Source organism: Xenopus laevis, chromosome 1L (genome assembly GCF_017654675.1).
Source record: "Xenopus laevis strain J_2021 chromosome 1L, Xenopus_laevis_v10.1, whole genome shotgun sequence".
Lineage (NCBI taxonomy): Eukaryota > Metazoa > Chordata > Amphibia > Anura > Pipidae > Xenopus > Xenopus laevis.
This window is the reverse complement of record NC_054371.1, coordinates 22,999,427-23,021,163: the sequence shown is the minus strand read 5'-3', so window position 1 is coordinate 23,021,163 and position 21,737 is coordinate 22,999,427. Positions and strand designations below refer to the sequence as shown.

Here is a 21,737-nt window from a genome sequence, read left to right as displayed (position 1 = left end):
GTTTTTTTTAAAGAGACAGTACTTCGACTATCGAATGGTCGAATAGTCGAACGATTTTTAGTTCGAATCGTTCGATTCGTAGTCGAAGTCGTAGTCGAAGGTCGAAGTAGCCCATTCGATGGTCGAAGTAGCCCAAAAAACACTTCGAAATTCGAAGTTTTTTTAATTCGAATCCTTCACTCGAGCTTTGTAAATGTGCCCCCAAATGTCAGGAAGGCTATTTACATTTCTAAATTGCTCAATGGAGCTCTGCCATTGACTCGACAGGTTTTAGGTGGCAAATATTCGAATGAGGACTGTTTCCATGGTCGAGGTGTGATAAATTTACATTTGAATATGGGGATTAAAATTCAAATGTCTGAATTTTGACACATGAAAATTAGAATTTACTATAGGACCCTTGATAAATCTGCCCCTAAATGTTTCATAAACATGAAGAAGCCAATCCTACACCTGGCCCACAATTTTTTTTGCCAGTGTCTTACCAACTTGTTGACATGTCAGACCAAAAAGTTGTTTTTTTTAAATTATAATTTGTTACAAAAATAACGACGAAATACGTCATTTTAGTAGAGAAAGCAAGTGATTGGATTTCTTAAGAAAAATAAATAAAAAGCCGATCTCTCTCTAAAGTCAAAGTCTCCACCATTCCCTGATGGCCTCGATCAGCAGTCCAGCCCATACTGAAGGTGATTAGCCATAAATTAGCCATTTCTGACAATGATGCGCCTGCAACTTGAGTTGGTTTATCAACGCAGTAATGTCAGCCTTTAACCGCTGCCCATAGTCTTCTGTTTCAGCATCCGGACTATATGCTCGGCTCATAACCGCCTGTTCAACTCCAGGACTCTTCCGTGCTCTCTTTGTGTCACCTGGGAAAAGAGCAGCCATAGGCATGCTGGAGAACCAGAGTACTGTGACTTGGTAACTTGTTTGTGTAGTAGTGTTCCACCAAACTCTCAACGTCTGGGAAAAGCAGTTCAGCCTCTAGGAAATATTTGGAGTCCTACAAGAAGAGAAAAGATTTTTATGGGACCAGTAAAATAGAGAAGCACATCTAAATGTCAATTGTAATTTCATTAAATTTCTTCTGTATTGAGCAATATGGAATCAAAAGCGGGAACAGACCCCTTCTTGGTTAGAAACAGAACTACAAAACTGCGGTAGCAGGTATGGAGCCTGTTATCCAGAATGCTAACAACATGGGGTTTTCCGGACAACAGATCTTTGCGTAATATGGATCTTCATACCTTAAGTCTACTAAAAAAAATCATGTAAACATGAAATAGGCTGATTCAGCTTCCAATAAGGATTAATTATATCTTAGTTGGGATCAAGTACAAGCTACTGTTTTATTATTACAGAGGAAAAGGAAATTTTAAAAAATGTGGATTATTTGGATAAAACGGAATCTTCTGAAGACGGCATTTGAATAATTCTGAACTTTCTGGATAACGGGTTTCAGGATAACGGATCCCATACCTGTACTACTAACTACAACATGGCAAAAAGACTTTACAAGCCTTGTACAGACCATGTAGATATTAAAGGGCTACCTTTTCCCAGCAGTCAGCTGTGCCTAAAACCCCTTTCAGTAAAGGTACTTGCATCCAAAGTACCCTCAGTCCTTCCTGCCTTTTGTTCCAGATCAGATGCTGCTGCACCTCTTGATACAGAGGAACCCTGGAGTTGCTGCCACCTCAGAACCATGTAATAGTTCCAGGGCTCCCTCAGCTCCCTGGGTCAATACTTACAGTACGTCTGCAAAGCTAAAGAATCGGCCACAGACACTACTTGCAAGCAAACACCACAACGGATGCCAGACAGACTTCGCAAATAGTCAGTGCTGCTGTGCCTGATTTGCAACAAAGTACATGTAAAGTTGCATCTATTTTGGTGAAACAGACGCAATTGCATTTTGCCAGGCCAATGGCCGTGTTGCAACTGTAATGTCGTGAGAATTCGGTGGAAAAAAATGCTGCATTGTGGGAAAAAGACATGGCGATTGTGCTCGTAATTGCTCACTACATGCCTATATATATATATATATATATATATATATATATATATATATATATATATATATATATTTATTTATTTAAAGGGGAACCCCATTCAAACATAACTTTTTGAAAGTAAACATAATTTCAAGCAACTTTGCAATATACACAATTAAAAAATATGCAGACTTTTCATGATTTTTAATGGTTTGGAACAGTTCCCTAAGCCTAGTCCCCTGCTCTTCTGCTGATCTGTCTGACTACTTTGCTGAGCTGGCTGACTACTGTTACTTTGTATCAACAGCCATCTGTCCTTAGCCTGTATCCTCCAAACCCCACAATTCCCTGCACACGTGATTTCAATAAGGAACAGAACATGACAGTGCAATGCATTGTGGGTTATGTAGTTCCTGCATGCTGTCTGTAAGCTGTGGAGAAGTGTTTAGTCCCTCCTTCCCTGCCAGGATTTCAAATGATGCAGAAAGAGAAGAACTGTTTAACAGCTGGATTTCAGCATAGAAAATTTTATTTTATTTATTCATACTTTTTGAAGAAATAGGTAACTGCGATTGATATATTAGAGGTTTTTTTAAGTTCTTAATCTAGCCCAAATGTTTACCAAATTTTCTTAATAAATGTACAGGGATCTGTTATCCGGAAACTCGTTATCCAGAAAACTCCAAAATACAGAAAAGGCCATCTCCATTTTATCCAAATAATCCAAATTTTTATAAATGATTCCCCTTTCTCCTATTGGGTTTATTTAATGTTTACATGATTTTCTAGCAGACTTAAGTTATGAAGATCCAAATTACAGAAAGATCTGTTATCCAGAAAACTCCAGGACCTGAGCATTCTGGATAACAGATCCCATACCTATATATTGTTTAGCATTGTCTGATCCCATGTTTTTGATACAGAGCAGAGAGCAGTGAAAGAACAGCTGTACTAGAGCACTGGAACATACAAGGGAACAAAAGGAAGGCTCAGTAACTTTAAAAGTTTATCGAAGCTTTCACTTTCTTTTCTTAATTTAACTCTGATTATAGCTGTCTCTTTAATAAGTATTTCTGTATGGTGTAAGCACCCCCCTTCCCCATGTTGAATTGACAGAGGCCCCTCTCTGATATTTCTACCCACCTTTTCAAATATCCTGTAGTTCCTTGTTTTCTCAGTGGCTGTATCCCAAACAACTAGAACCTTTGAAAGGAAAAACAAGTGTATTGCAATTATCTGTGAGATAGCAGATACTCTGCACTTAAAGGGATACTGTCATGGGAAAACATGTTTTTTTTCAAAATGCATCAGTTAATAGTGCTGCTCCTGCAGAACTCTGCACTGAAATCCATTTAACAAAAGAGATTTTGTTATATTCAATTTTGAAATGTGACATGGGGCTAGACATATTGTCAATTTCCCAGCTGCCCCCAGTCCCCTCCCTTCCCCCCCACAGCAGCCTAACAACAGAACAATGGGAAAGTAAAGAGATAACAGCTCCCTAACACAAGATAACGGCTGCCTGGTAGATCTAAAAACAACACTCAATAGTAAAAGCCATGTCCCACTGAGACACATTCAGTTACATTAAGTAGGAGAAATAACAGCCTGCCAGAAAGTAATTCCATCCTAAAGTGCAGGCATAAGTCACATGACTGGAGCAGCTGGGAAACTGACAAAATGTCTAGCCCCATGTCAGATTTCAAAATTGAATATAAAAAAATCTGTTTTCTCTTTTGAGAAATGGATTTCAGTGCAGAATTCTGCTGGAGCAGCACTATTAACTGATGCGTTTTGAAAAAAACATGTTTTCCCATGACAGTGTCCCTTTACAGGATCGCTGCAAGGCAATAACAATGAGACAATATTTCCAACACACAAACTGCCATGAAAATATGAAAACATGAAGTGTACTGGCCCCTTACTGTAATGACTTGATCTATGGTTGCCGTGGAACTTTGGATAAAAATAACACATGATACATATTTCAGTGCTGTCAGCAACAGTAGATATTTATTATTGGAGCACAGGCACTTCCCCTTTTTAGCAGTATACAGGAAGCAGTGCTTATATAAGCTCCAGTTGGTGTAAAGCCATGCAGAAAGGTGCATTTTAGTTCATAAACTGTAGGAAAGCAAACCACTAAAAGCTGCACAGCCTGTTGCTCTCCACGTCTAGGTAGGGTTGCCACCCGGCCGGTATTCTACCGGCCTAGCCGGTAAAACACCTGCCAGGGCCGGGGCCGGTATTACAAATTTACAGGCAATGTAGCTGCTGGAAATATGTAATACTCTTTACAAAAGCCCTTGCCCTCCAGTAAAAACATACATTTCCTTTGGCTTCTGCGATGTGGCCCTTTTGAGGCGCTACCCTGTGGCTCCGCCCCTTTTACGTCGCTGACCGCCGGCTCCACCCCCTTTTGCATCATGGCCCACCCCTTTATTATCCGCCCCCACCACTCGCCGGTATTTTTTTTTTTTTTAAAAGGTGGTAACCCTACGTCTAGGATGTGTCTTGCTAAACTACAACAGCCTAGTGTTAGACCTGGCACCTAGGGTCCACTCTCATTACACCAAGATGTAGATAGTGCTAAATGTTATAAGTGGTGTGGTGTCTTTATACATTGTTTCTATCATGGAAAGGGCTCAATTGTCCTTGGAATGGGTCCAGTATCAGGCCCAGACTGGCAATCTGTGGGTTCTGGCAAATGCCAGAGGGGCTGCTATAAGCTCCCATAGAAAGTCAGTATTTAGTGGGCTGGTGGGGCTGTTTGGGCCTCTATGTGGGCTGATTGGGCCTCTATGTGGGCTGATTGGGCCTCTGAGTACCTGAAATGCCAGGGCCTATTTTAATTCTCAGTCCAAAGTCGGACCTGCAGTAGGTCCTAAGCCCTTGGGTAGGCCCTGGCAGGTAGGGTTGCCTGATTAAAAGGATCAGTAATAAAAAGTAACAATACATTTGTAGCCTTACAGAGCATTTGTTTTTTAGAAGGGAGTCAGCGACACCCATTAGAAAGCTGCAAAGAGTCAGAAGAAAAAGGCAAATAATTATAAAAAAATAAATAATGAAAACCAATTGAAAAGTGGCTTAGAATTGACCGTTCTATAACCTAATAATAGTTACCTTAAAGGTGAACCACCCCTTTAAGTCATTACAATCCTTGGGGGAGCCCTAACATTTGGCAACCCCATAGCTTCGACCTTTCCTTCTCCTTTAAGATGGATATTAAATATCACAGAATGGCAGTTTGTAGCTTTTAGTCGTAAAGCCAATGGCATATAGATGTTTTCTCTGCTGGCATATATATACACGAGTAGAGAAAAGTCTGCTGCCCTCCCAGCTACATCAGCCTGTTTAGAAACACACAAAGCAGATTTAAGGCTGCAGAAAAAACAACCAATGTGCCATTAGCCTTATTCTTCATGACATTATTTTTGCCACTAACCATGTAGGACACTGGACAGCCCTGCAGCTTATTTATTATCTCATTTCACTCTCTTCCTTCCCCCACAGTAAATACAGGAAATAACGATGAGTATGAGCTGCTGTTTAAAAAACATACATGAAAAGGAAGATGCATGTGTGTGTATGTATGTATATATATATATATATATATATATATATATATATATATATATATATATATATATATATATATATGGGAAGAATTACCTTTCCAGCCTTAGCGGAGTTCCGTATACAGAATAAGCCATTCTGGGGGGTTCCTCCTGGGCTTGCAGCTTTGAATATCCTAAAAAAAGAACAATTCTCTGATTTATCTACAGAACCAAAATAGTGCATAAAGCAATTCTGTACATTAAGGGGCACATTTACTTAGCTCGAGTGAAGGAATAGAATAAAAAATACTTAGAATTTCAGAGTATTTTTTTGGCTACTTCGACCTTCAACTACGACTTCGAATCGAACGATTCGAACTAAAAATCGTTCGACTATTCGACCATTCGATAGTCGAAGTACTGTCTCTTTAAAAAAAACTTTGACCACCTACTTCGCCACCTAAAACCTACCGAGCACCAATGTTAGCCTATGGGGAAGATCCCCATAGGCTTTCCTACCAATTTGGGATTGAAGGAAAATCGTTCGATCGATGGATTAAAATCCTTCGAATCGATCGTACTAAATGCGGTAAATCCTTCGACTTCGATATTCAATAGTAAATGTGCCCCTTAGGGGCAGATTTATCAAGGGTCGAAGTGAATTCGAGGGAATTTTTGAAGTAAAAAAATTGGAAATTCTAACTAATTTTTTGGATACTTCGACCATCGAATAGGATACTATGACTTCAATTTTGAATTCGATTCGAAGTAAAATAGTTCAAATATTTGCCAAATGAAACCTGCCGAAGTGCTGTGTTAGCCTATGGGGACCTTCTAGAGCAGTTTTCTACGTTTTTTGAAGTCGAAGAAAAATTGTTCGATCGATCGCTGAAATCCTTTGAATCTTTCAATTTTACTTCGACCGCAAATGGCCAAATCAGATGAAAAAAAAACTTCAAAGTCAAAGTAATTCAATTCGATGGTCGAATTTCGACTCTTGATAAATCTGCCCCTAACTGAACCTATTTTATGCACAGAGCTCAGAATATCATTTACAACGAATGTTTATACATTTATATATTTTTACATATCTGCAAACTTGTAATAAACAATTGCAACTGGTCTTCATTTTTGTGGCTTTTGAGTTTTATTCATTTATTTCATTCAGCAGCTCTCCAGTTTGCAATTTCAGCAATCTGATTGCTAATATCCAAATGAGCCTAGCAACAATGCATTGATTCAAATAAGAGACTAGGATATGATTAGGAGAAGGTCTGAATAGAAAGATGAGTAATAAAAAGTAGCAATAACAATAAATGTATAGCCTTACAGAGATTTTTTTTAATGGGGTCAGTGAGCCCCCATATGAAAGCAGGAAAGAGTCAGAAGACGGCAAATGAAGGCCAATTATAAAGTTAATAAGAATTAACCATTCTATAACATACTAACATACTAAAATTTTAATTAAAGTTGAACCACCCCTTTAGTGGAAAGAGGGGACTCTGAACCTAAAAAAAATCCGAAAACCTCTTCCTTATGTGCTACTAACTAGCAGTTTTTTTTCTCATTTCATTGAATAGCAAGTAATTTGCTAGGGCCAGAACTAGGGATAAGCAGCAAAGATAACTGCCTAGGGTGTAACTATTCTTTGGATATATATATATATATATATATATACACACATACACATATAATTCACAAAAGCCATGAATTATATCCTTATAAACGGTGAGTACTGATGTCATCAGTTATAAACGGTGAGTAGTGATGTCATTTCTGTCACATGACTTGTATTATAATAAATAAAGTACCCCCTGTTGCAAAATATGAGGATATTAGAAGTAACCTAGTACTTTATTCACTATATATATATATATATAATATATATATATATATATATATATATATATATAGAGAGAGAGATATATAGAGATATATATATATATATATATATAGAGATATAGAGATATATATATATATATATATATATATATAGATATATATATATATATATATATATATATATATATATATATATATATATATTTGTAAATGTACACAGGGATTTACAGACAATATCCCATTGAGCAAACATAAAAAATTGCTCTCCCCCTTGAAGGAGTGGTTCACCATTAAATTAACTTTTAGTATGTTATAGAACGTTAATTCGAAATAACATTTTAATTAGTCTTCATTATTTATTTATTTTTTTACAGGTTTTGAATTTTTTGCCTTCCAACTTTATAATGGGGGGGTCACTGACCCCATCTAAAAACATATGCTCTATAAGGCTACAAATGTATCGTTACTACTACTACCTTACTACTACTCTTTGCTCATCTTTCTATTCAGGCCTCTCCTATTCATATTCCAGTCTCTTATTCAAATCAATGCATGGTTGCTAGGGGAATTTGGACCCTGGAAACCAGGTTGCCGAAATTGCAAACGGGAAAGTTGCTGAATAAAAATCTAAGTAACTCAAAAAGGACAAAGAATAAAAAAAGAGAACTAATTGTAAATTGTCTGAGAATAACTATCATCAACTATAAATACATTATATCAAAAGGTGAACCCCTTTAATATAAACAGCACAACACAGTATGTGCAAAACCAATATATTAGGGATGCACCGAATCCACTATTTTGGATTCGGCCGAACCCCCGAATCCTTTGTGAAAGATTTGGCCGAATATCGAACCGAATCCGAACCCTCATTTGCATATGCAAATTAGGGATGGGAAGGGGAAACAATTTTACTTCCTTGTTTTGTGACAAAAAGTCACGTGAATCCCTCCCCACCCCTAATTTGCATATGAAAATTAAGATTCGGATTCGGTTCGGCCGGGCAGAGGGATTCGGCCGTATCCGAATCCTGCTGAAAAAGGCCGAATCCTGGCCGAATCCCGAACTGAATCTATATAATATATACAGTTTATATCCAAATGAACATGTGCCCCAGTCAGCATCACAATTACCTTTCCACTTCCACTGAATCATTGGTGTCAACAAATACTGAGACAGGTAAGGGGACCTGAAAAAGAGGGTTACAGTTTAGAACTAAAGCAGAAACATAGTAAAGAAACCTTTACACTAATTCAGCAAAATAGACAAAGCTGACTCTCCAGAAGATGATTATGGACTTTTTTTAGTCTTGATGTAAACGATGGGTTAACCCCATGCAGATTGGTAATAACTAGAGAGTATCCCAGCTCAAGTTAAAAATCTAGTCTTGGAAAATGTTATATGTCATTGTAATGAACATTAGTGTCAGGCTTAAAGGGACTTTAAAGCTTATTATTTTAGACTTGTGTTTGCAGTGAGAAGTGTAATCTAGGTATGTTTTCCTTGTTGTCTCACTACACAGCAGTTCTGCCTTGCTTTACGACAGAGACATTAGATCATCTTTTAACAGAGCATTCAGACCACAATGGTCAGAGAGTGAATATGATGTCTGTAGTTAACAAGAGCACTGGGTTATGAGCCATTAACAGGACTAAATAACTAGTGAGGCAAAAGAAACAAAACCAGCAGCACTAATAAAAAGACAATTATTTAAAAAAGGGGAAATTGGGGCTGATGACATCTATTAAAACGAATGCATAAAAACAGCATCTGGTATATAAGGACTTTAAGGGGCCGATTCACTAAGGGTCGAATTTCGAAGTTAAAAATACTTCGAAATTCGACCCTCGGATTGAAATCCTTCGACTTCGAATATCGAAGTCGAAGGATTTAGCGCTAATCCTGCGATCGATCGATCGAAGGATTTTCCGTTCGATCGAACGATTAAATCCTTCGAATCGAACGATTCGAAGGATTTTAATCCAACGATCGAAGGAAAATCCTTCGATCAAAAAATCACAGGCAAGCCTATGGGGACCTTCCCCATAGGCTAACATTGACTTCGGTAGCTTTTAGCTGCCGAAGTAGGGGGTCGAAGTTTTTTTTAAAGGGGAAGTACTTCGACTATCGAATGGTCGAATAGTCGAACGATTTTTCGTTCGATTCGTTCGATTTCGTTCGAATTCGAACGAATTTAACCAATTCGATGGTCGAAGTACCCAAAAAATACTTCGAAATTCGAAGTATTTTTCATTCGAATCCTTCACTCGAGCTTAGTGAATCAGCCCCTAAATGTCCATTCTTAGACTTTTGGGTTGGTCTTTAGGGTTTCCCCAATAATTTGAGGCTTAGTAGTTGGGGGTTTTAAAGGAATTGTTCAGTGTAAAAATAAAAACTGGATAAATAGATAGACTGTGCAAAATAAAATAACATTCTAATATAGTTAGTCAAAAATATAATGTATAAAGACTGGAGTGATTGGATGTTTAAGGGCTCTTGCACACGGGCGTTTTTTTCTGCACTCTCTTGCTTTGCGCTTTCTTCCGTTCAGCCACAGGGGAGCGCAGGAGTAGACACACTCAATTATTATGAAGGGGGCTGTACTCACACAGACTCATATATGCGCCGAACACAGGTGAAATGCAACATGCTTCGTCCCAACCTGTGTTTGGTGCTTACATGCGTCTGTGTGAGTACAGCCCCCTTCACAATAATTGAGTGCAGGATTTTTAATAAAGGGTTGAATTCTCCTTTAAAGTCGCGGACTAGAGAGCTGAAAAGCAGGAAGTAGTGTTCTGTTCTATTATGTTACACATCCAGTCACTCCAGCCTTTATACATTACATTTTTGGCTAACTAACTATATTAGAAACAATTGTTTATTTTGCACAGGTTATCTATTTACCCAGTTTTTATTTTTACACTGAGCCTTTAATATCTATATTTCTACTGGTCTCAGGCTAAACTGCAAAAAGTTTCATATGCTGTAACTTAAAGGGCACCTATCACAGCCAAAATCAAAGACATATTAAAAATCTGACCAGTACAACATAAACACGTTTAATCAAACTACATATATAGTTTTTTGAAAAAAAATGCAGGTTTTAAAAAATCCTTTACTTTGTCAAATGGGTTCTTTCACTGAGGGAGGCCATACTGAGACTATAGTATGCAAATTTCAGGAGCATGCTCAGATTGTAACACTGCTTTGAGTATTCTACCCAGAATGCCTTGTTTTAGTAAACTCCTCCACTAGAAGTATCCACTAGAAGTGCTGCCACCTGCTAACTTCCAGCAGGTGGCAGCACTACTGTACAGCAGCTAACACACAGGTTTGGCTGATTTGAAAATAGCTTAGAAGGGTTGATAAGCAACAAGGAATTTGAACTGAGCATGTGCGAGATGTCAGAGCTACAGTTGGCTGGGAAGATATAGGTAGGAGGAGCCAGTGAAATCCAAGATGGCTGCCTCAGCTAGAACTGCAGGGGAGATAGGGGAGATCTTGCAGAAGGAATAGTGAGCTGATCATTTACATTATACAAACAATTCTAACTGTTTTAAAAATCGGATTTCTTGAACTTTCACATAGTGTATTTACTTAGGAAATGATTTTAGTTATGATTGGTGCCCTTTAAAACAAATAAGGAGACCTATATGTATGTAGAGGAGACTAGACCAATATACACAAAAGACCATTTCTGATTGATCCAGGGAATCCGCTGCATTGATGTCTCCTCGCCCATTCGTTCTATTTCTCTGTGCTGTGTATGTTTCACTAAAATACACATTCACTATAAAAATTACACTTGAGACACCAATATATATTTATAAATATTTTCCATGATCCCACCTTCTCATAGTCCTCATCACTGTCATTCCTAGTCAATTTTCTTTTAGGCTTTATTGGATGAGCAGGACCCTCCGTGCTGAGACCTCTGAAACTTTGCCCATCAGGTGGTGATCTCCTAGAAAAAAATATCACAGACTAAAACAGAAGCCGCACAATGGCAAACCCGAGGCATCAATGAAGACTTTTGATCACTTCTGCCTACTCTTACCACTATCTGTAGCCCTGAGAACAATACGTAAACGATATGTCTTCTACTTGCTACTGGCAAAAGAACAAGCTGTGGGGAACTGGAGAAGAGGGCCCAGCACTGGTGGTGAATAAGCATGGGGTGAGGCTGATAGGGGGTAGAGTTTACAGTGAGTAGAGAGAGGGTTGGTGACGGGATTAATAACATTGCCTCGGGTGTAAACCCTACTTGGTCCATCTCTGCCCTAGATGATGTGTGAAAGAATGCAACAAACAAGAGCAAAGCACAAAAGTAGGTGCTATTCTGCACACACTTAAATCCCGGCTCCTGCAGGATATCCCTTAATTAAAACATGCCCTTGTTTTTCCAAAGCAATTGATCAGTCCTGGACCTGCACTCAATGGCCCTATTGCCAGTCTTCTGCCCTGCTTGATTATTGTGAGAAATTCTCCTTAGACCACAGTTTCTTCTCTGTGTGTGTTTTCCCCTCCACTGCTTGTTCTGACTATTTGTACCATTAAAAACTTTATTGGTAGCCAGTTCCCTCTAGCGAAGACTTCTAGTTCCCAGAATGGCTTGCATGCTCTAAAAAAAATGAATATGTTTTAAAGTAATAAAAATATAATACAGTGGGGGAGATTAGTCGCCCGGCGACAAATCTTTTCTTCTTCAGGGCGACTAATCTCCCCGAACTGCCTTCCCGTCGGCGATTTACATTTTAGCCGACGGGAAGGCAGTTCGGGGAGATTAGTCGCCCTGAAGAAGAGGAGATTGGCACTCAGATCGATTCATTTTCCAAAGTTGCCCGAAGTTTCCTCGTCAAGCAACTTCATGCGACTTCGGAAAACGAATCACTCCCAGTGCCAACCTGCCGGCGATATACATTTTAGCCGGCGGGGAGGCAGTTCGGAGAGATTAGTCGCCCCGAAGAAGAGGAGATTTGTCGCCGGGCGACTAATCTCCCCGGATCTGCCTATGTGCCCTGACCCTAAAACTGCTGTGCTTGTTTCAGAAACAATGGGGGCAGCCATTCAAAGGAGAAAAGGCTCAGGTTACACAGCAGATAAGCTCTGTAGAACATAATGGTGTTATCTGTTATCCACTATTTAACCTGTGCCATATAGACTTTTTTCAATTTCCACCATTGCTACACAGCAGCTTGTTTATATGAACTTTACTAGTGTTTCTGAAGCAAACAAACCAGTTTTACCAGTGCACTTCCAACACTTTCATTTTTTGGTGTTACTGTTCCTTTAACTGACAGCAATTACATGTTCACATAACACATGCAAATTTAAAATAACTTTAAAATAAATTAACATTTTTAACTAAGGTATATTAAAACGATGCATTGAAATACACTTTTATTTTGGCATTATGCAAATAAATAATACAGTTTGGGCAGACAAGCCCTTTTTTTACAGAAAATGTTCAATTTACCTTCTTCTATAAATGACCTTAACTCAATGTCACTGGTCTCTACTTGATAATTGTCTGCTACTCCCTGCTTCTTCAACTGGGCCCCTTTGCTAACCTTGCTGCCTCCTCTCAAGTCTCCGCAGAATCTGTCAGGACTCGGGATCCTTCTGTCTATGTGAGCCACATTTCTCTTGGGGAGTCCCGTAAGTATTGCACTTCATTCTGTTTTGTTGCTTGTGCGCCTTCTATCTCCATTTTAGCTATGTGATCCAGTGCACTGAATACCCACAGCATCATTTGGCTTGCTCTTCGCTTACGACTTGTCCATTGACCTTTGTAATGGCTCTGCTAAAACTGTGTCGACTATTGACTTGATAGGAACTCTGATTACTCCAAACTACTAAGCTGCAACTCCATACTCTCCTAAGTTAACCCTTGCCTCTGCGTGTTAACTAGATACTCTAGTTCAGTGGCTTGGGAGCAACATGTTACTCACCAACCCCTTGGATGTTGCTCTCAGTGGCCTTAAAGAACAAGGAAAGTCTAAAATAGAATAAGGCTAGAAATGCTGTATTTTGTATACTAAATATAAACATGAACTTACTGCACCACAAGCCTAATCAAACAAATAATTTATGCTTTCAAAGTTGGCTACAGGGGGTCACCATCTTGTAACTTTGTTATACATCTTTGCAAGACTAAGACTGTGCACATGCTCAGTGTGGTCTGGGCTGCTTAGGGATCGTCATAAACAAAGCTGCTTGAGTTCTGCATGGCTGGGAAGTAAGGCGGGGGCTCCCCCTGCTGTTCATAAGTATGATTGTTTCCCTGCTCAGCAGTTAGGGACCGTCTGACAATTCCTATCCACAGCAGTAAATGAAGGGAGAATTTCACTGCATACAGTCAGGTTTCTTATAAAAACGGTACAAATTTTTTAATTAAAGTGTATTAAAGAAAGTAAAAATGGTATTTTTTTTTGCCTTTCCTTGTCCTTTAAAGCAGGTGCTTATTTTTGAATTCCTGGCTTGAGGGGAAGTTTTGGTCGTATAAAAAACAGATTTATGGACAAACAAAGCCTCCTGTAGGCTGCCAGTCCACATAGAGGCTACCAAACGGCGAATCATAGCCCGTATTTTGCACCAACCAGGAACATTTTTCATGCTTGCTTTGTTCGGCAAATTTTTTTAAATCTGAGTTTTGCTCATGGCGGGTAATAAAAGTTGGGGACTCTGTTCTAGTGTGTATGTGGCTGTAACAATTCTTTGTAATTGAATATTCAGGATTTCTAACTATCACTGTTGGTGGCTTCATACAAGGGTTGTAACAGGAAAGTGAGAAGATAAGGACACCCTTACAAGAAGATTAGGACTGATGTGGATTGCCAACCTGAAACAAGTGCTTACAAGAAACCTCATTGCTAGCATATAATAATAGGATGCATGATGAATGCTTATACTTACAGCTTTGGTGAAGGCTCAAGTTTATCACTCTCTGACTTTCTTCCTGGCTGTCGGGGTATTGGGGGTGGCTTCTGTGGTATCCTCTCTGCTTTCTGATCATTGAGCATTCTGGGTTTGATTGGTGGGACTGGAGGGCTTATAGAAGCTATTGTAACAGATGGAGGAGTAGACGGTGGAATGGAAGGTTTCACTGGAGGGGGAGGCGGTGGTGCATTGGAGGAAGAGCTTGGTTTTACAACTGGGCTTAAAAAAGATGGTTTAGGAGGTGGGGCGGGTGAGGGAACAGGCATCATTCTAAACTTGTCTGTAAGTTCTTTGCTCACAGTGTTAGAAATCAGCTGTGTACTGGGATTTGTCATAGGCTTACAGCTTGAACCATTTTTCTTTGGGTAAGAAACAGGCGGCGGTGCGGGTGGATCTACATGGCGAGCTCCTAGCTGTAGTGATGGTGAAGGTGGTTTAATAGTAGGCCCACACAGATCGTAACCTGGAACAGAATCTGATGAGCCAATTAAATCTTCCCTCCGAGGTGGCTCTTTTCCAATTAGGTCAAATGAAGTCTTTTTGTGAGGAGGAAGCTTTGGAGTAAACTCCTCTATTTTGTGAGGTGGTGGCCCACATGAAAAGCCTTGATGGATTGCCGATTCCTTCCTCGCCTGGTCAGAAAGATGAGGCAATGTCTTTATTAATGGAGGGGTTGGAGGAGGAGGTGGCCTATAGGGCAGTCCAACATCAGACATGGTTCTTGGCTTGACAGAATCATTGCCGTTTCTCGGATTCCGTGGGACGGGTGGTGGTGGGTATGTTGGTGCATTCTCTGCATAGCATAAAAACTAAGTTTAATTATTGTAATGTATAACAATATATCTAAGTTGCACTAGTTAGTATTTTGTCATTACATACAACAATGAAGTCAAATGATGTAATATAAGGTAGACATATATATATTTGTTACCAGCACCCAGGCAGACAATGGGGTTTTGTGTGCGTGCTCCTCCTTAGGGATCATATATACTGTATACCAAATCGAATTGGCGGCACTTCGCAGGAATTTGCACAACAGTAGTAATAAACAAAAATGGAGGTTTCAGTTTTGCACAGGAACCTTCCTCATTTTCCCAGATGAAGGTTCCCGTGCAGAACTGAAAGGTTGGACACAATAAACCTCAATTTTTGTTTGATTAATACTACTGTGCAAATTCCTGCGGAAAACTGCCATTTACAGCACCTCCACAATGATCTCAAATGAACTTACCATCCGCGCCATCGGGTTTTACATAGTCATCATCCTCATCGTCGTCATCTTCATAGCTATCTAAACGTACAAAAGCATTCCGCAGTAAATCACGTTGTTTTCTACATTTGGGAATAACACACGGGGGTATTGCTACAGTAGGGATCTACAGAGTTTTTAATGGCTTCCCCAGCTGAAGGCTCAAAGCAGTGCACCCAAGCCCTCCATCTACACTCGTGCGTTTCAGGTTTACACAGGGAAAGGTTAACAATTATTTTGACCAGTAGCTATGGTTGGATTCTTGTGCTTTTATTGGGCTACTTCAGGTACAAAATATTGCTCCAGCACAAATTACTTGTCAGGTAGAATTAACTGGTCCACTGTTTGAAAGCAAACCTGACTGTATTTATATTAAGGGGTAATTTAATAACAGAGCTGCAGTTTGCAACAGCTCTACTAACCGATAGTAGCCAATCGGGTTATATTGGATTAAAGCAAACATCTGGCTGCCATCGGTTAGAACAAGAAAAGGGCCACTGGTTGTATAGTCCTCCTCCTTATAAATAATGCCTACAAAGTCTGTTTTATCCTAGGCCATCACTTAAAGAGATTGTTCACCTTTAAATAACTTTTAGCATGATACAGAGACAATTTGCAATTGGTTTTCATTTTTTATTAGGGATGCACTGAATCCAGGATTTGGTTCGGGATTCGACCAGGATTCAGCCTTGCCAAACCCGAATCCTAATTTGCATATGTAAATTAGGGGCGTGCAGGGAAATCACGTGACTTTTTATCACAAAAGAATAATTTTTTTCACTTTTTCCTTTTCTGTCCCTAATTTGCATATGCAAATTCGGTTCAGTATTCGGCCGAATCTTTCACCATGGATTCGGGGATTCGGCCGAATCCCAAATAGTGGATTCGGTGCATCCCTGTTTTTTTTATCATTTGTGGTTTTTGAGTTATTTAGCTTTTTATTCAGCAGCTCTCCAGTTTGCAGTGTCCACATTACCCTAGCAACAATTTAGAAACTGGAATATGAATAGGAGAGGCCTGAGTAGGAAGATGAGTAATAAAAAGTAGCAGTAACAATACATTTGTAGCCTTACAAAGCATTCATTTTTTAGATGGGGTCAGTGACCCCCATCAGAAGAAGAAAAAGGAAAATAATTTAAAAATCAATAAAAAATAAATATTGAAGAAGTTGCTTAAAATTAGCAATTCTATAATATGCTAAAAATGTACTTAAAGGTGAACCACCCCTTGAATGTATCCCTGCAGGGAAATTACTCATAACAAGTCATGTTTGCTTTCATTATTCTACCTACGTGATCCTATGAGTTGCTGAAACACAGCAGACTTTGCCCATGATAACACGATCACCCCCAATGATATAGAATTCAGAGCTATTATATATTTTTTTTTACCATCAGCCGGATTGTGAGTGTAATTAATGGGCACAGGGCGTTCCACAGAGCCATAGAAGCTGTCAGAATCAGAGTCAGGGTCGCTGAAATATTAGGGAAGAACAAGTTGCTGTGTTTGATCATCATTGTGAGGAACAATACGTTTAATTTAATTTATGTAGACTGTACGTGTCATACATAGACTGTGCAGATATTACATCATCATTCTTTTTTTTAAAAAAAATATCTGCCTGGTATTCTGGAAGGTGAGCGTGAGATAGTTACCTTAAATCTGTCACCGTCTCCTTCTTCTCATGGTAATGATCGATTTCTTTCCTTAAGGACAGCATCCATTTCTACAAGAGAAATATTAAGGGGCAGATTTAACAAAGGTCGAGGTGACATTGGTGCTCGGTAGGTTTTAGGTGGCGAACTAGGGGGTCGAAGAAATTTTTAAAGAGACAGTACTTCGACTATCGAATGGTCGAATAGTCGAACGATTTTTAGTTCGAATCGTTCGAAGTCGTAGTCGAAGGTCGAAGTAGCCAATTCGATGGTCGACGTAGCCAAAAAAATACTTTGAAATTCGAAGAATTTTTTATTCTATTCCTTCATTCGAGCTAAGTAAATGTGCCCCTTAATGTACAGAATTGCTTTCTGCACTATTTTGGTTCTGTAGATAAATCAGAGTATTGTTCTTTTTTTATATTATATTCTTTTTTTTATATTTGATATTCAAAGCTGCAAGCCCAGGAGGAACCCCCCAGAACGGCTTATTCTGTATACGGAACTAAGGCTGGAAAGGTAATTCTTCCCCTAGGAAGAGAGTGAAATGAGATAATAAATAAGCTGCAGGTCCTACATGGTTAGTGGCAAAAATAATGTCATGAAGAATAAGGCTAATGGCACATTGGTTGTTTTTTCTGCAGCCTTAAATCTGCTTTGTGTGTTTCTAAACAGGCTGATGTAGCTGTCAGTGTCGAATGGTCGAAGAGTCAAACGATTTTTAGTTTGAATCGTTCGATTCGAAGGTCGTAGTCGAAGGTTGAAGTAGCCCATTCGATAGTCAAAGTAGCCATATTCGACCATTTGAAATTCGAACTATTTTTCCTCTATTCCTTCACTCGAACTAAGTAAAGGGGCCCCTTCATGTACCTCGACTAGGGAATAGTCCAAATTCGATTTGAATTTGAAAAAAACTAGAATATCGAAATTTATCATGTAGGGACATATTTATCAAAGGTCGAGGTGAATTTTCGAATTGAAAAAATTCGAATTTCGAGCTATTTTTGTGTACCTCGACTAGGGAATAGTCCAGATTACATTTTGAAAAAAATTTGTTTCCTTAAAAAATCGACTTCAACCATTCGCCATCTAAAACCTGCCGAATTTCTGTTTTAGCCTATGGCAAATTTGCACAGATGTAAATGCGTCCTATTTAGTTAGCTATTTCTAAGGGTAAGTTAGCCTAGGAGACAAGTTCTAATACATTCCAAACAACAAAATGATCAAAGCACTTCATTTAATGCGCCATGATGGTAAGGAAGGCTGGTTAAGACCAGTTTCATGTTTTATTCAACTTCAAGCCATTTACCTTAGGTTATTGGTGCACATTTTATTTCTCAGAAAAAGAACCCACTGCTTTATAGTCTTCTCCTTTTCCAGCTAGAGCAGAGTCATAATGAAACTGACACTTGGCTAAATGTGACATTTTCACAGTGGTGTCAATGGACAAGGCCAATGTAATGGTGCTACTGGACTTTGTATTTTTTTCATGTTTTTTTGTGGTTTGGTTGAATTATTCTCCTTTTGAGTACATCCCACATCTAGCAAAGCCCCATACCTTCCTCTCCTCTTCAGAGGCTGCAGAGAAGTACCATGTGCGCTGCTTCTTGCTGATATGGACCATTTTGAAGGGAAACACGTTATTTGATGTCGTCTCTTCTGCCGCCCTCATCACCCTACAAGGCAACAGGGGCATGTGTGAATGGAAGTGGGAGATTCCCAAGCAAAGTTTACATTGAATAAGAATATAAACAACAGAGCTGATCTGAAGAGAGGCAGGAGGTTCCACTGGAGGTACCTGGCAGCAGGGCCACCATTAGAAATCACGGGGCCCCGTACAACAACATTTTTAGGAGGAGGAAATCTGCTTCTGGATTGCTCTCCTCATTATCTTCAATTTATGGTTACATTAAAGACCAGCGGTGAGGTCTAAGAGGATAGAAGCATCGCGGCATTTAAAATTTGGGCAGTGCGCTAAAGCATTTAGTTTTGGCAAGTTAAAAAGAAACATTCGGGCGCCAGAGAATATATTTTTTTTTTTTTTAAAAAAACATTGGTGGCAGGGGCCTATAGAGTATTAAAATAATACATTGGTGGCCAGGGGTTTAATAAAATTAAAAAAAACACATTAGTGTTCAGTAGAACTGAACTTCGGCTCCTTTTGTGGCTTTGGGTCTTTTTGCGGCCATGGGACTTCGGTGGTTCGGGACTATGGAAGATGCGGCACGGTTTCGGCCAGGCTGTACTGCACTTTTCAAAATAGCCGGGCCCCCCTTGACAGCACCGAAACCGTGCCGCATCTTCCATAGTCCCGAACCACCGAAGAGCCACCCCTTTAGGCCCGAGCCCGGTACAGTAGTGCTCCCCTGATGGTGGCCCTGCCTGGCAGACAGCATTTACTACTGTCTAGTGGCATCAAAACTTGGTCTACCCAAACTGCCTTCTGCTGTGATCCTACATGGAAAGGGCATCTCATCAAATGTATTCAAAACTGAACTAGCCACCATATTTCTCCATATCTGACCAAAACACCCAGCACAAAGCTCTCCAACACCAGAGGAACCCCCATGAGCAATAACAGTGTGCAACCACACAACCTCTGTAAATTTAAAACTGGACTCCCACCATAAATGGAGTTGGTTCACTGTTGCCCACCATTCCTTAACCACTTATTTAGGATATTAGGGTTGTGTGTTGGCATCATTGTGACAATTGTGGGATGGAATAACACTTAGTTACCAACCTGTTGTAGCCATTAAGTGAGAAGGCTCCTTGCGACGTGGCTGAAGTGCTGGTTTTGAAGTAGTAAACACAACCCTTGTGGATGATCACAAACCTCAGGGGCCCTGGAGAAGGACAAGAAGACTCCAGCATTGGTCATGGATTCCATGTAGCACTGAGTCACGTGTTAGAAGATCAGTGTTACATGAGACATTGCAGTTATGATTGATAAATCCCTATAATATATATATAAGGACTCCAGCATTGTCGCTGGATAATAGTGTGCTGCTCCACAGTTCAAAGAGATCCCTATATGGAATGCCGCAGGTCCTAAGTATTCTGAACAACAGACCCCAGAACTAAATGTTAGTAAATAAGCATGCAATGTAACTGATACTTTCAGAATATAAATCAGTAGCGTAATGCACAGTGGGACAGAGTTTTCTGGAGGGTTTCTTAAACAAAGTGGCCACAGAGAGGCAGCAGGTGCTGTATGTGTAGCTTGAGTATCTGCACCTTTTCATCACACACAAGTCTGTAGTCAGGGGCGTAACTATAGAGGAAGCAGACCCAGCGGTTGCAGGGGGGCCCAGGCAGTATAGGGGCCCCATGAGGACCTAATTCATATACAATTTCAATAAATATTGGTCAAACATGTCAATCTCTAGACATTTTGGGGGCTGAAAAATAATTTGCTGTGGGGCCCAGTAATATCTAGTTACGCCACTGTCTGTAGTTTGTCAGTAAGTTCCTCAGGAACCTTTCTTACATGTCCATGCAAATATCCAGGGCTCTGGGCTCTGAAGTCTGGTGACTTACTGGACATCTTAGGGAGCGATGATAGGAAGCAATGGGCTACATTTAGTGGCTGACGAAGACGAATGGAAATGTTTTAGAGCAGACAGGACCTAGGGCCAAATAAAGGTTCCATCTCTGTGGCAGCTTGCTTTACCGTACCACCATTATCATCATACTCTGTTGCTGGTTTAAAAAAAAATTCATTCCAAGGGTCTTTCTAGGGTCGATTGGACCCTGCATGTGGGTGGCCTCATTATACTAGAAGATCTCCAAATTAATGGGCAGCTTTAATCCATCTCTGCCCTAGGGGTAGAAAGATGTGAACCTAATAATTAATCTGATAATGTTCTGTTAGGACCATTAAAACAGCATATGACAACAATCAAGGTGCTAGAGTTAATGGCATAATTAGATGAGCCCCCTAAACTTTGGCAATAAAGGTGGCCATAGATGCAAAGATCCGCTCGTTTGGCGATGTTGCCAAACGAGCGGATCTTTCCCCGATATGCCATTAACAGGCATGGCTATATCGGGGGTAATCTGATTGTTTGGCCGTATGGCCGAATGATCAGATTACGATGTGCCATGAGCTCCGGCGGGATCGGTCGGGTCAAAATCAAACCTGACCGATTGTCCACACGACCGATCTCCGCCGGACGAAAGATGTCGGCACACGCCACACACGATCCAAAAATCGTACGAATCCTCGATTCGTACGATCGGATCTGTGTGTCTATGGCCACCTTAAGACATATATTGAACCTGATTGTCAGCACCCTATTGGGCCACCTATTACTCCACAGATTGCTCCAGCATGTGTTTTGGAGCGACAGAAGCAGATGTGGGGAAATCCTATCCCACTGAAATAGATGCAATATGTGTGGTGTGATCACTGCCACAATCAACTGTTGAATAACCGCTTTGGTCACTGCCTCAGTCAACTGCTGAATGACAGTTTTGATCACTGCCTCAGTCAACT

The 21,737-nt window shown here is 39.9% G+C and overlaps 1 protein-coding gene across 3 annotated transcripts in view; it reads right to left on the bottom strand.

Annotated features, from left to right (window-relative positions):
• Window positions 1-333: 333 nt before the first annotated feature.
• The window catches only part of sh3bp2.L (SH3-domain binding protein 2 L homeolog), a 63,796-nt gene continuing 42,392 nt past the window's right edge, over window positions 334-21,737 (bottom strand). Inside the window, exons 3-13 of one of the 3 annotated variants that reach the window (XM_041587617.1) lie at window positions 19,983-20,085; window positions 18,798-18,915; window positions 17,240-17,310; window positions 16,976-17,058; window positions 15,567-15,626; window positions 14,312-15,128; window positions 11,246-11,357; window positions 8,530-8,585; window positions 5,670-5,748; window positions 3,141-3,200; window positions 334-1,006 (exon numbers count right to left, since the gene is read on the bottom strand). In XM_041587617.1, coding sequence (XP_041443551.1) covers window positions 869-1,006; window positions 3,141-3,200; window positions 5,670-5,748; window positions 8,530-8,585; window positions 11,246-11,357; window positions 14,312-15,128; window positions 15,567-15,626; window positions 16,976-17,058; window positions 17,240-17,310; window positions 18,798-18,915; window positions 19,983-20,085 — 1,697 coding nt within the window. In that variant the 3' untranslated portion in view covers window positions 334-868. Of the gene's footprint in view, window positions 1,007-3,140; window positions 3,201-5,669; window positions 5,749-8,529; window positions 8,586-11,245; window positions 11,361-14,311; window positions 15,129-15,566; window positions 15,627-16,975; window positions 17,059-17,239; window positions 17,311-18,797; window positions 18,916-19,982; window positions 20,086-21,737 lie in introns of all 3 variants that reach the window. The other 2 variants (XM_041587614.1, XM_041587618.1) reach the window with 2 other exon arrangements.